The 13907-nt window shown below is 45.5% G+C and overlaps 1 protein-coding gene across 1 annotated transcript in view; it reads left to right on the forward strand.

Moving 5' to 3' along the window:
* CLRN1 (clarin 1) overlaps positions 1-428 on the forward strand; it is a 35013-nt gene extending 34585 nt beyond the window's left edge. The window contains exon 3 of the mRNA XM_002916343.3: positions 163-428. Within this exon, the coding sequence (XP_002916389.1) occupies positions 163-428 (266 nt within the window). The remainder of the gene's footprint in view (positions 1-162) is intronic.
* Positions 429-13907: the final 13479 nt, after the last annotated feature.

Consider the following 13907-nt stretch of genomic DNA (forward strand, 5'->3'; position numbering starts at 1 on the left):
ATCAGGCTCATGATTACCAATTTGAAATGATATATTTTTGCAGAAGAATGCAAATGAGGATGATGATAAAGGCTTTCTTTAGTTTGCGCACTGACCCTCTTCCCTGTCCCTTACAATCTGAAAATATTTCTGCCAACACATTGTTTGTTCCTTCTGTTACAGGCTCCTGCGGCTGTCTTGTCATGATATTGTTTGCCTCTGAAGTGAAAATCCACCACCTCTCAGAAAAAATTGCAAATTATAAAGAAGGGACTTATGCCTACAAAACGCAAAGTGAAAAATACACCACGTCGTTCTGGGTTGTTTTCATTTGCTTTTTTGTTCACTTTTTGAATGGGCTCCTAATACGACTTGCTGGATTTCAGTTTCCTTTTGCAAAATCTAAAAACACAGAGACAACTAATGTAGCTGTAGATCTAATGTACTGAAAGGCAAATACTCTGCAGTCTTCCAAGGAAGGGAGCAGACTTGCTTTGGTCACTTGGAAATGGTTAATTTTGTCCATCCTTTCAGACGCACAAATGAAAGCACCCAAACCCTCCATGACAATGTTTACAAATGATGTGCTAAGGGTACAGGCTGGAAAGGAAGGGGAGCAGAAGGAAGGTTTTGGAAGGTTGTTTCACCTGGTGGGAACTGGGTTCTTTTTTTTTTTTTAAGATTTTATTTATTTATTTGAGAGAGAGAGAGAGTGAGAGCCTACACAGAAGCATGGGGTGGGGGGCAAAGGGTGAGAGCATCCCAGACTCCCCACTAAGCGAGGAGCCCTACAACAGGGGCTCCATCTCACGACCCTGAGATCAGGACCTGAGCCGGTGTTCAACCTACTGAACCACCAGGTGCCCCTGGGAACTGGGTTGACTAGAATGGACGAATTGTTCCACTCTCTGCATATTAAGTATAAACTGTCTGCTCCATCAGGGAGGAATCAAAAGGTATGAAGATTATATTTTCATACAAATACCATCTCTGATATATCCACCCATTTGTTGCCAGAGATAGGAAGAAACAGAGCTGGAATCACTTTCCTAAGATGATAGTGCATTAAATGGGCATTGATAAAAAGTACCAACATACTTTTTTTTAAGTTTGTTTAAAGCACAGTCTTATCCATTCCTGTTGGTCAAAATTTGCAAACCTCTAAAAGGAAAAAAAAAAAAAAGGAAACGCAGTACTTTCAAAGACATAATTGCTGGGACCACTGAGGAATCATGAAAAATGATTCTTCCTAGTAAACTTAATGCAAAATGACTCATTGGGGCTGTTGTTTCTAACTTTAGTGTCTTTAAGCACTAATTCCCAATTATGAAAATTACATTACATTCTGGGATTATGATGGTATCATTGCATCTTGGGTTTTGGTCTGTCTGTCACAAAGCATGACCCAAGTCCATTTTCTTTTTCCTGAATTATCCATGAAATTCATCTGTAGCTGACCAAGGACCACAACTGAGCCTGGAATGGACTCTTCTTCTATCCCGTACCTGTTACCCTCAAGAAAGTACTCAGGAAGAAGCAAGGAGGGACAGAACATACCACCAGGCCCCTCACCACAGCTGCTGGGTACTTAGGCCCCATACAAGAGGTCCTGAAAGTGCTCGTTAAAAAAAAAAAAAAAAAAAACACCTTTTTCCCTTTCAAAACAATTTATAAGAAGCAAATGACTATTTGTATCCCTGGTAAGTAACTTGCTCTGATGGTGACCTGTGGTCCACAGTTTCCAGATGCCTGTCCCTACGCCTTCATTCAGGAAATATACCTGGAGAATTTTTTAAAAATATTTATTTATTTATTTTTAGTGGTGGAAGGGGCAGAGGGAGAGGAGGAGACAGAATCTCATGCAGACTCCATACTCAGTGCAGAGCCCGAGGCAGAGCTCCATCTCAAGACCCTGACATCATGACCCGAGATGAAACCAAGGGTGAGACGTATAACCAACTGAGCCACGTTGCGCCCCATACCGGGAGAATTTCTAGAAGACCACAAGTCAGTCTAGCGATGAAGGGGATGTTTATTTCAGCACAGGCCAGTGGAGCCGGTGCTGGAAGTCTTCATGCAACCGTTAAACACAGAAGCGGTGGTAGCTGGGAGTGGGCAGGAAGGCACAAGGACCTTCCCCGCCGTGGGTAATTGGCCTGAGATCCCAGAAGGCCAGGTCCCCACTTTCTCATTTGACCTCGCTCTCTTCTCAGAGGTTTGAAAAACTTCTAACACCAAGCTTTCTTCTTTAGAAAACAAGTCCCTGGTTGTTCTCTATTCTGTAAAAAGAGAAAACTCAGAGCAGCAGCTGAAAATCTAATGAGAACCTAATAGGCAAACTAACAATAGTCCCTGGACGGGACGTAGAGGCAGGGCTGCTGGTCCCTGCAAATTGTGCCGCACACGAAAACAAAGCAGGATTCAATCCGGGCCCTTGGAAGAGTGCGCTCATGTTGTCTCCCTCTCGTTTCTCAGATGAAATGTGTGGTCACAGAGGCCTGAGTAACCTTTAGAAGAGGGATCTGGACAGGACTTCCCTGTGGCTCTATGAGGATCAAAGGCGCCAGGGAATGGCACCCATTATGCGCGTCCGACCTCCCTCCCCAGGTGGCAGCCAGCAGTCTCACATTCTCCTGGGGACGCGGGGCCCCCTGCTGGCTCCGGCGCTGCAAACACATCTCCACGGTGGGTCTGCCGGGGCTCCTTTCCACGTGTGGGCAGATGCCCTCAGCTCAGAGAATATCAGTGCTCACCACATTGGGGGAAAGGATGGGAAGGAGCTAGGAAAGCCATCCCAAGTCCTTCGGGGTACACCCTGCACTGAACATGCAAGACATGTTCACTGCTGTGGAAGGAAGCTTCTGGACTAAGTGCAGCTTGGGTGGGCTACAAGGAGGAGGAGGGCATCTCACCTCTCTCGCTTTGCAGTCCACCAGGGGTCTTTTGCTCTCATGGTCCCATCTGCTCCCTCAGAGCAGCTGCTCTCAAGTCATTTTGCAAGCATTCAAGGCTGATCAGTCTGGCTGGTGGCTTACACATTACACAATCTTAGGACAACGGTTCCCCTCCCCCTCTGCCGATTTTCTGCGACAGGCTTGGGGGGGGCATGCCCCCTCCTAACCCTGGTGGAGGGAGGCTGGGTTTGCCCTAGCAGGAGTGGGGTGCACCAGCTTCGAAGCAAGCATGACTTGCCATTAAGGTGTCCGGACCATTTACTGATGGAAACCTGAACAAGAGGTATGAGAGATGCTCTGGGAGGTAGGGAGCAGGGAGCGTTAATTTAACCTCTCTCTCAGTTGTCCTCAACCTCTCCCCTTCCAGTAAGATCCAGTACAGGTAAAATTGTGGTTGTTATAGAAATGTTTGCTCCACACCAGTCCCAAGCCATCTGCCCTGTTTTTCTAACTGCCTTGCTGTCCCTGATCCCTTCTATTTAGATGTTTAGAGCCTGCACCGTCTGCGTGCTCAGTGTTTGAACTGGTGGCACACCAGTTCTGAACCCCGTTCAACGTGGCAGTCATTCCTGGCTCAGGGCTGATGGCTGGTTTGGCAGATAAGTCCCCTTCTCCAAGTGACAAGGGACAAAGCAACGTGGGTCAGTTTCTAGAAACAGACACCTGCTCCTTAAAACTAGAGAGAGAAAGGCTGGGCAGGCATGGGGCCCTGGATTCTGGGATGAAATTCCCCCTCAGGAAACACCCTGAGATAAAATGTTCCTAAAAATTTTACTGTAAATTTAACAAATTTATATTCTGATTTATAGACATTATGATCACTCCCACACAACTACCCCTGAGATAACCAGATACACCTGCAGTGTCACACCCAGAGCTGGGACTTATTGGCCCTATTGGGAAAGTCTGAATGAGTCTGAGGCTGAGTGGGGGACGACCCAAGTCAGAAATCTCCAGAGTGTTTCCTGCAGAGCCTAAAGGACAGTATTAGACAATGGTTGTAGAGACCCTGTGGGAATAGCTGTGTTGTGAAAACCAGCCAACAAATAAAAGGCAAGTGTCTTAAAGGATTATGTTTCTTTGCTAAAATCTTGATGTGAGGGGTTTCGATCTGCTCTCAGAGTGAACAGAATGGTAGATGTGTCCTCCCCCGTGAGCCATGAATCTAATTCTGGAAGGAGTGAGACCTGGGGGCTCCCAGTAGCCTCTGTCACCTCTGTCCTCCAATAGGCTTTGTAAGCAGGTGTGCAAAGTGGTGGCCTGGGCCTCTCAAGTAGTCTGAGCACGTGCCCTAGAGAAACACGCAGTCTCCGTGCTCACAGGCAGCTCACCACCACCACCACCACCCCGGCCCCAACACCTGCCTTCTCCTCCGGTTCGGATTTGCCAGGGACTGTCCCTATCCAAAAAAGTGTATTGTATCTAATTCACAGGCATGGATTCCAGGATGCCACAACTCACCAATTTGCACTTAAATTGCTACCCTTCCATTTAGCCAAGTGTAACGAAGGATGGTGTGTATTGCACATCCCAGGCCAGAAACCCCAAGAGAAGCTGGCGTGCACACTTACTTCCTGCCACATAGGTGCCCTATTTGCCCTCTGCTCCTCTGCTGTCACCCTCTCCCCCTGACTCTCTGTAGCAGACAAATGCTATGAGTTCTCCACCACATTCTTCTTAGGCACGCAGCCGAGCCACGTTTCCCAGCCTCCTTTGCAGCTGGGGTCATGTGAGAGTGTCTGGACGGATGGGACACAGGCTGACGTGACTCATGCCACTAGCAATCCTGGCCCTGCAGAACGTGCTATACAGTCTCCAGCTCCGTCCTCACCCGCTCCTGCAGCTTCGGAGCTCATGGGGTCCGGATGGCGAGCCTACAGCCCAGAGGCAGGCCTCGTGACCTGCACTGCAGCGTGCCGAGAGTGGTAACGAAACTTTCTGGCAAGCTGCTGAGTTTGGTTATTTGTTGCTGCAGCTCAACTTAACTTAGCCTGGCCAACAGGGCCCTCCTTCTAGCAAAGCTCTTCTCCCTTATGCCAAGAAAACACTTCTCTAGGCCTCTTGAGTGGTAGCCTAAGGCCAGGAGCTCCCTCCACCACCACCACCACTGAGCTCTTCTGGGTGTCACTGTCCTTCAAGAAGATGTGGCCCCATTACCCACCACCCACTGAAATAAAGACCAGAGAGTGAATCTTCTGCATAAATATCTAAAGAGGAAATGAACACTTCGCTTATGCTGATATCCTTCAGGATTCTTTCCAAATGACAATTAATAAACCCTTTTTCATCCATTCAAAACCATTTTATCTTGCATCTACAAATGATCTAGCTGTGTATAAGGCACTGAGGATTGTGGGGGAGGAAAAGTAAAAAGAATGAGAAAAAAAATTTGAAAAAATCTTTTGTTGAGACCAGAGAAGAATATCCTTCAAGACTCTCCATCCTTATTTTCTTTTTAAGGCTTTAATTTATTATTAAAGACAGAGTTTTTAAGTTTGCCAATAAAAAAACCCAAACTAATCCAGCGACATTCCTTGACTACATTAATCACCAAAAAAAAAAAAAAAAAAAAAATCAACAATTATCCTAGAGTTTCAATTTTCACAATACGGTGAAGAACTGTCTACCTAATTAAAGAATGCCAAATAAAGTTCTTTAATGTGTCTGTAAGAGCGGGGAGGGCAGTTCCATCACCATGCAGGTTTGGAGGTATCACCTGGGTGGCACTTAGTCAGGCAGCCATTCCCCGCCCCCCCCCACACACACCACTAGTTCCCCTCACTCTCTCCCTCCTGAGGGGTCAGGGTATTTGGAGGAGGGATATCTACAGTACTGGGTCAGACAAAGCCTTAGTGAAGTCCTGGGGCCCAGAATAGTGTCCCTCCTACAGGTCTGTTGGTGGGCGACCTGCTCCCTGCTGCCATCTTGGGCTTCACCTAGACAGCAATGAGGATGAGAACTGTGCACTAACTCAGTTTCCCCAGTGTTCTCTGGCACTGGAAGAAGATGGTGCCTGCTCCAGCACAGATTCCAGGTTTAATCTAGGAGTACCTCCTCCCCTCCTCCCACGCATCCCCAACCCTAGGAATTTTCTAGCTAGTTTGGAGAAAAAGGCAAACATATTCTACAAGAATATTTCGGACTCTGTTTCACACCTAAACTAGTGACTATTGAACTTAACATCACTTTTTAAGTTCACCATAGCCACCCCCTTTCCCCAAAGCTGATGTGTTGGACTGGGCAGAGGTCTCTCGAGTACAGGTACAGAAATGAAGTGAGCACGGGGGAGCATAAAAACACGGCAGGCAGAAACAGTGAAAAATATCCATCCACACACATCAGCACTAAACTAGAAACTCTTTGCTTCAGATTTTTTTTTTTTTACTTCTTACCGCACTTCATAGCTGGTCCCCCCCAATATGCTTGCTATTTCCTTTTTCAAATACATAAATATAAAATCTATTTATTCCATATCAACTAATCCTCTCTTCTTTACATCAAAGGAGAGAAAATCTTCCTATTTTACTTAGTATCTTGATCAGGGAGCATTTCATAAGAGAAACAAAAACCCACTTAAAACATCTTCAGCAAGAAGCAGGAGAGTGAGAGCAAGAGTGCATGGGGGCGGGGAGAGAATGAGAGTCAGAACGTGCAGTCCAGTCCCTCAGGATCCCCTCCCTGGAGCAGACGCCCACCTGCGCTCCACACAGCTGAAGTGAGGGAGGGATGAGTCACAGCTGCAGGGAGGGCAGGGCATGGGGGGTGCACACATGTGTGTGTGTGCACGTGCGTGTGTCAGGGGAGTTCTAGCAGAAGAGCTTGTGAGTTTGGCAGGTACCCCAAAACTACCCACCGTGGTTGCTTATGTGTTTCTGCATCTTACATATTAATCTTTATTCCTAGGAGTCTTTTTGTCTAGTTTCTTGCTTTATGACTGACCATCAATCCTAACCCATTTCCCTGTTTTCTAAAATCAGAGAGAGGACAAAGACACATTGAGAGAAAGGCATGGAGACACAGCCTAACTTTTTTCTGTGTATCTCATTCACAGATATCCCAGTTGACTGAACAGTACTTCCTTTGGAAAAAAAAAAAAGAAAAAAGCACTTGACGATTTTTACTGACTAGGCAAAGCAGTTTCATTTCTAGATTTATTCATGCTACTCAAACATGACAGAATGTTTCCATCCTTCCTCTGGTGTTCTCTCACGTCACAGACCCCTATGGCCAAACCTACACGTACACAAGAAGCTGGGTGAGCAAAATGGCCTGAGCTGAGAGTGTTCTGATTACGTTTACAAACACACATTTCTCTGCAAGAAGCTAACGTCAAGCCTTCTTATCTCCCTCCTGCCTTGCTTCCAGCTATTCTGTGAATCGCATTAAAGTTCTTTATCTCATGAAACACAGGTGAGATCGATAGCCACAGCTTTCCCGTGTGTTTACTGTCTGCTGCATAAAGCTGCAGGGCCTGACTTACCATGGGCATCCTCGCCCCGAGCTATCGCCGGCAGATGTAGTAGGAACTGACGGAAGACTCGCCATTCCCTTCAAGGTGACAGCTCTCCTGGCCTTGTCCTGGGGCATTTTGCTTGTTAAAGTAGTCCCATAGCTCAGCCACAGAGTATCCTGTTTTGGGGAGATTCTTCGAGAAATGTCCTTCTGGTCTTAGTATTAGGATTCATTGTGCTTGCTCCAAAGAGCCGTGGTTGTTTATTTGTTTCAATGGTATCATCACCTGCTGTAGGTTAGTCACTGAAGAGCCAAAGCCGCATCTGTGGCTCACTTGCTGCTGTGTCTAGGATTTCAAGGGTGCATGTTGCATCCTCATAGCTAGCCTTATTACTGCTGGGTTTGGGTTCCAATGCTTTTTAAAATTGTCTAAAGTTGCTTTTACTTCTACTTCCAGTTTAATCTTGATAAATTAATTGTATACTACTTTATAAGTTGCTGTAAGTTTTTTAGAACAAAGCGGCATATAAATTTTACAAATCCAAGATTGTTCATTGTCTTAGGACTAGAAGGCCATTAAGGAGAAATGTAAATAAAACATAACCCCATCCTTAGGGCGCCTGGGTGCCTCAGTTGGTTGAGGGTCCAACTCTTGATTTTGGCTCAGGTCATGATCTCAAGGTCATGAGATTGAGCCCCTGGTCAGGCTCTGTTCTGGGTGTGGAGCCTGCTTGGGATTCTCTCTCTCCTCTCCCTCTTCTCCTCTGCCAACCCACATGCTCATGTTTATCCACACACACTCTCTCCCTCTCTCTCTCTTTCAAAAAAAAAAAAAATTAAATATATATATATATATGACCCCCTCCTCAACATGCTTTCACTTTAAATCAATTCTGTGTTGTCCACTGCTGAATCCCTGGTCCCTAAAACAACAATCCCTGATGTGTATTAAACTCTAGACAGATATTTGTTGAATGACTATGGCCAATTTTCAACCCTTCTTTCTGTTCCAGAAAGCTGACTGTTTCTTCTTTTTTTTTTTTTTTAAGATTTTTTATTTATTTGAGAGAGAGAGAGAGAGGTGGGGAGGGGCAGAGGGAGAGGGGGAGAGAGAGTCCCAAGCAGACTCCACACTCAGCACAGAGCCCGATACAAGGCTCTATCTCATGACCCTGAGATCATGACCTGAGCGGAAACCAAGAGTCCAATGCTTAATTGATTGTGTCACCCAGGCGCCCCACGCTGACTGCTTCTAATCTTTGTTGGAGTCCCTAAACCGAGTCCCCTCCCTACCATCTTGCATGTGCCCCTTCTCGGTCTCCATCTAACCATAAATCTTCCAGGGCCTTCAGGCTTTCATGTTGAAGGGAGTGATGCTTTTGAGACATACAGTCTATTATACTGCCACATCTCCCCAATCCTTTGCCAGCAACTGCCCACAACACACAAGAGAAGCTGCTCTAAGGAATGAGTCAGATGATTCATGCGATGATGATTAAGCATTAGCCATGTGCCCTAATGGAAAGAGAAGCACAGGACACGGTCCCTGTTCTTAGAATTTAAGTCAGTTTTCAAAAATCACAGAAACAACGCTGCTGCTTAAATACAGACCATTTTCTCAATAAGCGAACTCAAGTTGAGCCAGCTTGTTGAAGGTGGGGAGAGACTTGGTTCAAGGCCAAACTCCTGCTCTCCCCAGTTCCACAGCACTGGAGAACACCTAACTTTTCCTGACCTTTGTGTGCTTATCTGAAACTAATCTACATGTCTGCAGACTTCCCCAGTCGATGAACATAAATATAATCACACAGTATTTAATTTCCAAATTTTGAGGGCTCTTAATACTTAGCCCCCTCCCAAATAAAGAACCAAGGCATTGCTCCCTGCCCTCTCTCCCACGGCCCTCCCATTTCATTCTGGGAGTGTCTAAGTTCTGTTTCCTCAGGAAAAGTCTGTTCACACCAAGGCAGCTCACAGCCTACCTGCCTCCCAGGCCTCTGTGAGGAGACCTTTTTCCCAAAACAAAGGGATTGTTCCACGAAGGATACTCTGCAACCCTAAGGATCCAGAATGCACTGAGGTCTGTGACAGAGTGGGGGCAGGAGTGGAGAAGAGCCCCTCCTCCACTCTGTTACACACCTTGTCACCTGTTTTCCCAACCAGCCTTGTTTGTGTCTGGGATGTCACATATCTTCCAAGAAATCTCAAAAACAGACCCACAGGCTGAGCATGACACAAAGGCTTGCCTGCTCTCCTGTCACAAGACCCTTCTCTCTCCTCTCCAGATACCCAGCTACAAAATTCTCTTCTCCAACCCAAAAGGAGAAGCCTCATGCGTATCAGCTCTTGTCAATGTCATATCAATGCATCCAGAAGGGTCCCCAACTCACGTTCTGTAGGGTCAGGATTCAGTCCACAGCTGGATTATTCACAACATGAAAGATGATCTCTAGGATCCCTCACAGCTAAAACAGCCAATGACTCGAAGGAATCCAGGTCTTCTTGAGGGCACAGTACCACCAGCCGGGCAGCGCATCATTGCAAGCACAGACTTCGGTGGCACGAGGGTGGGCAGAGGATAGTAGGCCTGCCATAACCCAGTGGCCCCACATCAGGGCATTTGGGGGTCTGTTCTCCGTGGGGTTCCTCCTTGTAGACCAGAAAGGCAAGAAGGTGGACAGTCAGTATTTAAGGCTGTCAGTATCCCTTGTTCATCTAATCTTTGAGGTTTCGTCTTCCCTTGTTTTTCTTCTTCCTTTATATTAGCTCTACTTTCCATTTTTCTCTAAAAGGCTCCCTTTGGAAATTGGAAGTTTCTGTGTAGGGCACCTCAGGGGCTTTCCAAACCTGCCCCTTGCACAGAAAGTTTAAAGCTGTATCTTTAGCACCTTGTGACTTGTAAATACTCCAGATGCCAAGTTAAATTAATCACTGCCTTTAGCTGAGGTTTCTTCCACCCACTGAAGGTAGGGAGGGTTGTGTTGGTTTAGCAAGCTGAGGTCATAGCCTGAGAAGGCATGTACAATGCTGATTAGATCTACCTGGTGGCGGCAGTGTGGAGAGTGCTCGGCATCCGTGGGAGGCCAGCGGCATAGAGGCGCCATGGCGGAAGCAAGCACAGACCCCAGGGAAGGGCCATGCGGGCTGGCAGTTCCACCATTTTTGAGGAGTAATGGCATAGCTGGATTTACACTACAGGAGAACCACCTGCTAGTGCCTGTGGAGGAGGGATTGAAACAGAGACTGGTCAACCAAGAACATTTTACAGAAACTCACCCAGGAGAAGAGAGGCTGCCTCGGGCAGTGGAGGGAGGCAGACATGTTTATGAGGCAAAGTAAGCTGGGATTCAGTGATTGACCAAATGTGAGGAGTGAGAAACCAGTTGTCTTTGCCATACTCAAAGTTGAGTTGTCTCTTTCCCTTACTGCAATAGCTTGAATAAAATCTCTCCTGCATTTTTAACAAGGGTCTGGTGAAAGGGTGTTGTACTGTACCACCGCCGAGCCACCCAAATGTCCGGAGGTGGGCGAGGAGCAAGAGGACAGCAGGACTGGAGCCTCAGAGGTGGGGCGCACAGGTCAGTGAGACCCATGGGAGAAGCCACACAGCAGGTCTAGGTGTTTGGGGGGTGCTCAGAGGGAAGCAGAAATCGCCCGGGGAAACACGTGAGGAGCCAGGTCTTCTGTCTTCAAAAGATAGATGGCTAAGCCTGCATGTGATTGCACAGTGTGGCATGGATGCGTGCTGATGTGGGGATGCACACGTGTGCGCATGCACACAAGCAATCTAGGCAGCCACCTGTGCAGACCGATCTCAAGTAGAGGTGGACAGGGTTGAAAGATCATCCCTTCCTCCAGGAAGTCCACCCTCATTTCTTTCCTGATATATCAACTCCCTTTGTTGGGGAAAAATATGTGTTTTTTTATGTAATTAGAATTAAGGATTACATTGTCACTGAAGGAGATGTAGATATCCAAAAACTCACACGTTTTCATGTGATTGTTGTTGGAGCCTTCCCTAATGGCTAAATTTGAATGGGAAAAAGCGTGACAACAGGAAGAAACCATAACTTACCTTTCACTTCGAGAGGTGAAAGGGCACAGATTTTTAAGACGAGGACATCAAATGTTAAATTTTGCTAAATTTCCCCAAAGCCAAATTGCTTAGTTTAAGGTTCTTGTAAGGAAGAGAAACTATGCTAACAAACGTCAGCAAAGAAGTGAAGTGTATTGAAGAAATAAGGTATCTCACAGAATACAAAGACTTGCTGACTTCCAGGACTCAGAAAAGACTCCAGGACCCCACATTCTCTGGAACGTTCCTGCAACGTTCCTCCAGACCTTGGCCTCTAAGAGGACTCTGTCATCATCAGCTGACTCTGAAGTCCAAATACATATTTCCAAAAGCAATGATCGAGCCAATTTGGGACAAGAGTCTATGTCCGAATCACCCAGCTGTGACTGGGATGTGGTCCTGTGTGTGAGAAGGTTAGTGTGATCACATTCAGGGACAAGACAGTGCACCAGGGTTCCCTCCACACATTACTTTCCAGTAATGTGGCTTTTTCTTTAAAAGCCCAGGCACTTCCCCACGACTCTTCACACCCTCACTTATCACAGAAGATAGGCTAAGCAAGGGCTCTTTCCTGTGATGCAGTGATGCTTTCTTCCATGTGAGGAAGATGGAGCTTACAAAGCTTAGTTGACCTACCCAAGGTTACATACCAGCTAAATGAAAGAGGGAGGAGTAAAAACCCATGCCTCCTGAACTTCAAAACCAACTATGTGACTGTGGGTGTGGATATGGGTATGGGTGGGTGGAGCGGCTGGGTGATGGCATGGACAGGAACACATGCACAATAGGTGAGTGGGTGTCTGGATCAGAACCACCAGACCTGAAGAAATGTGGTCACATGGGTTCCCACACCAAGCTGTTTACAAGAAGGTAGGGAAAAGGGGAGGAGGGGTCAGAATACAGATGGAGGCGAGGGAAAGGCATAAAAATAAACTCATATCAAGAGGGAGACTCCCAGAGTTTGCATACAAACATAATGTAAACATAAATATAAACATCCACGGCAAAGGCTTGTCATTGTGCCCCAATAGCTATTCTCTCCTTACTGTGGACTTACAATATCCCTAGTAGAATGAATGGCTGCCCAGCTAAGGACTACAATTCCAACCTCCCTTCCAATTAGTAGCCACACAATTCTGGCCTGTGGAAGAGAAGCAGAAGTGACACGGGAAAATTCTGTATCATGCCCTTAAAGGGCATGTCCTTTACCTTTTTCCATTTCCTGCACTCTGGAATGCAGAGTTAATGGCTGGAGGTGAAGCAGCCATGTTGGGCTATGAGATGCAAGCCCAGCAGGAGGATGTCGGAGCCACAAAATGGAAGTGGCTGTGGCCTGAGGCCCGAATGTCTGATGATTGAGAAGCCACTACACTAATCACTGAGAACTCAGATTTATTTCCAAGTCCAAGAAATAATTTTATGACAGTTATATTGATGAAATAATAAAAGTCCATGTACTATGCATCGTATCAAAGTAAGCACCTGACAAATGGTAAATGTTTCCATGATTGATGCACATGCTAAAAATACAAAAAAAAAAAAAAAAAGTTGATTTGACTAGGGAATTAGTGGTAATTTCTATGTCTTCTTTATCTACTTTAAATTTTCAAATGATTTTTTATCAATAAAAATTTTATTAATAAAATTGAAATTGAAATTTTTCAATGCTTACAACCATTTTCCCCCAAGGAATTTTTTTTTCTCATAGGAAAATTGGTTTCTAAGTATTTCTATTATAAACACAGCTACAATGGCTGTAATTATACACTTTTGGCACTTGTGTGAAATTTTTCATAGACCAAATTCCTTTTAAGTACAAATTTTTAATCACTGGTTATGAACACTAAATATTTTAAACTTTTCTTATGGAAAACTTCAAATATACCTATGATTAGAGAAAGTAATATAATGAACCCCTAGCTACCAACTCCTGACCAATTTTTTTTTTTTAATCTATACATCACCCACTTTCAACCCTCCCCAACTGGATTATTTTGAGGCAAATATCAGACATCACATCATTTCATCCATAAACATTTTAGTATGGCCTTCAAGATAAGGACTCTTTAAAAAAAAAAAACTTAATGACAGTACCATTATCACGCCTACGAAAATTAATAATTCTTTATTATTATCAAACATACAGTGCTTAAATGTCCCCAATTATCTCATACATTTTTTTTTTTTTGCGGGATCCAAATAAATTCTATAGATTGCAATCAGTTGATGTCTTTAATGTATTGGTTACCTGGACTTTTACAGAAAAGTCCAGTGAGCTGCTGGTTTGTTGAAGCTGCTATTTTTCAGGTTCTCTGTCACAGCAGGGACATCCTAACACCTCATCCGTTCACTAGGCCTGCAGGAGCCTCAGTCCAGAACCCCCACCTGTCCCCACTCCTAAGGCAAACCTGTGGCTCATGACCCTGGTCCTCAGGCCTGAGCCAACC

This window comes from Ailuropoda melanoleuca, chromosome 1 (genome assembly GCF_002007445.2).
Source record: "Ailuropoda melanoleuca isolate Jingjing chromosome 1, ASM200744v2, whole genome shotgun sequence".
In the NCBI taxonomy this organism is placed as follows: domain Eukaryota; kingdom Metazoa; phylum Chordata; class Mammalia; order Carnivora; family Ursidae; genus Ailuropoda; species Ailuropoda melanoleuca.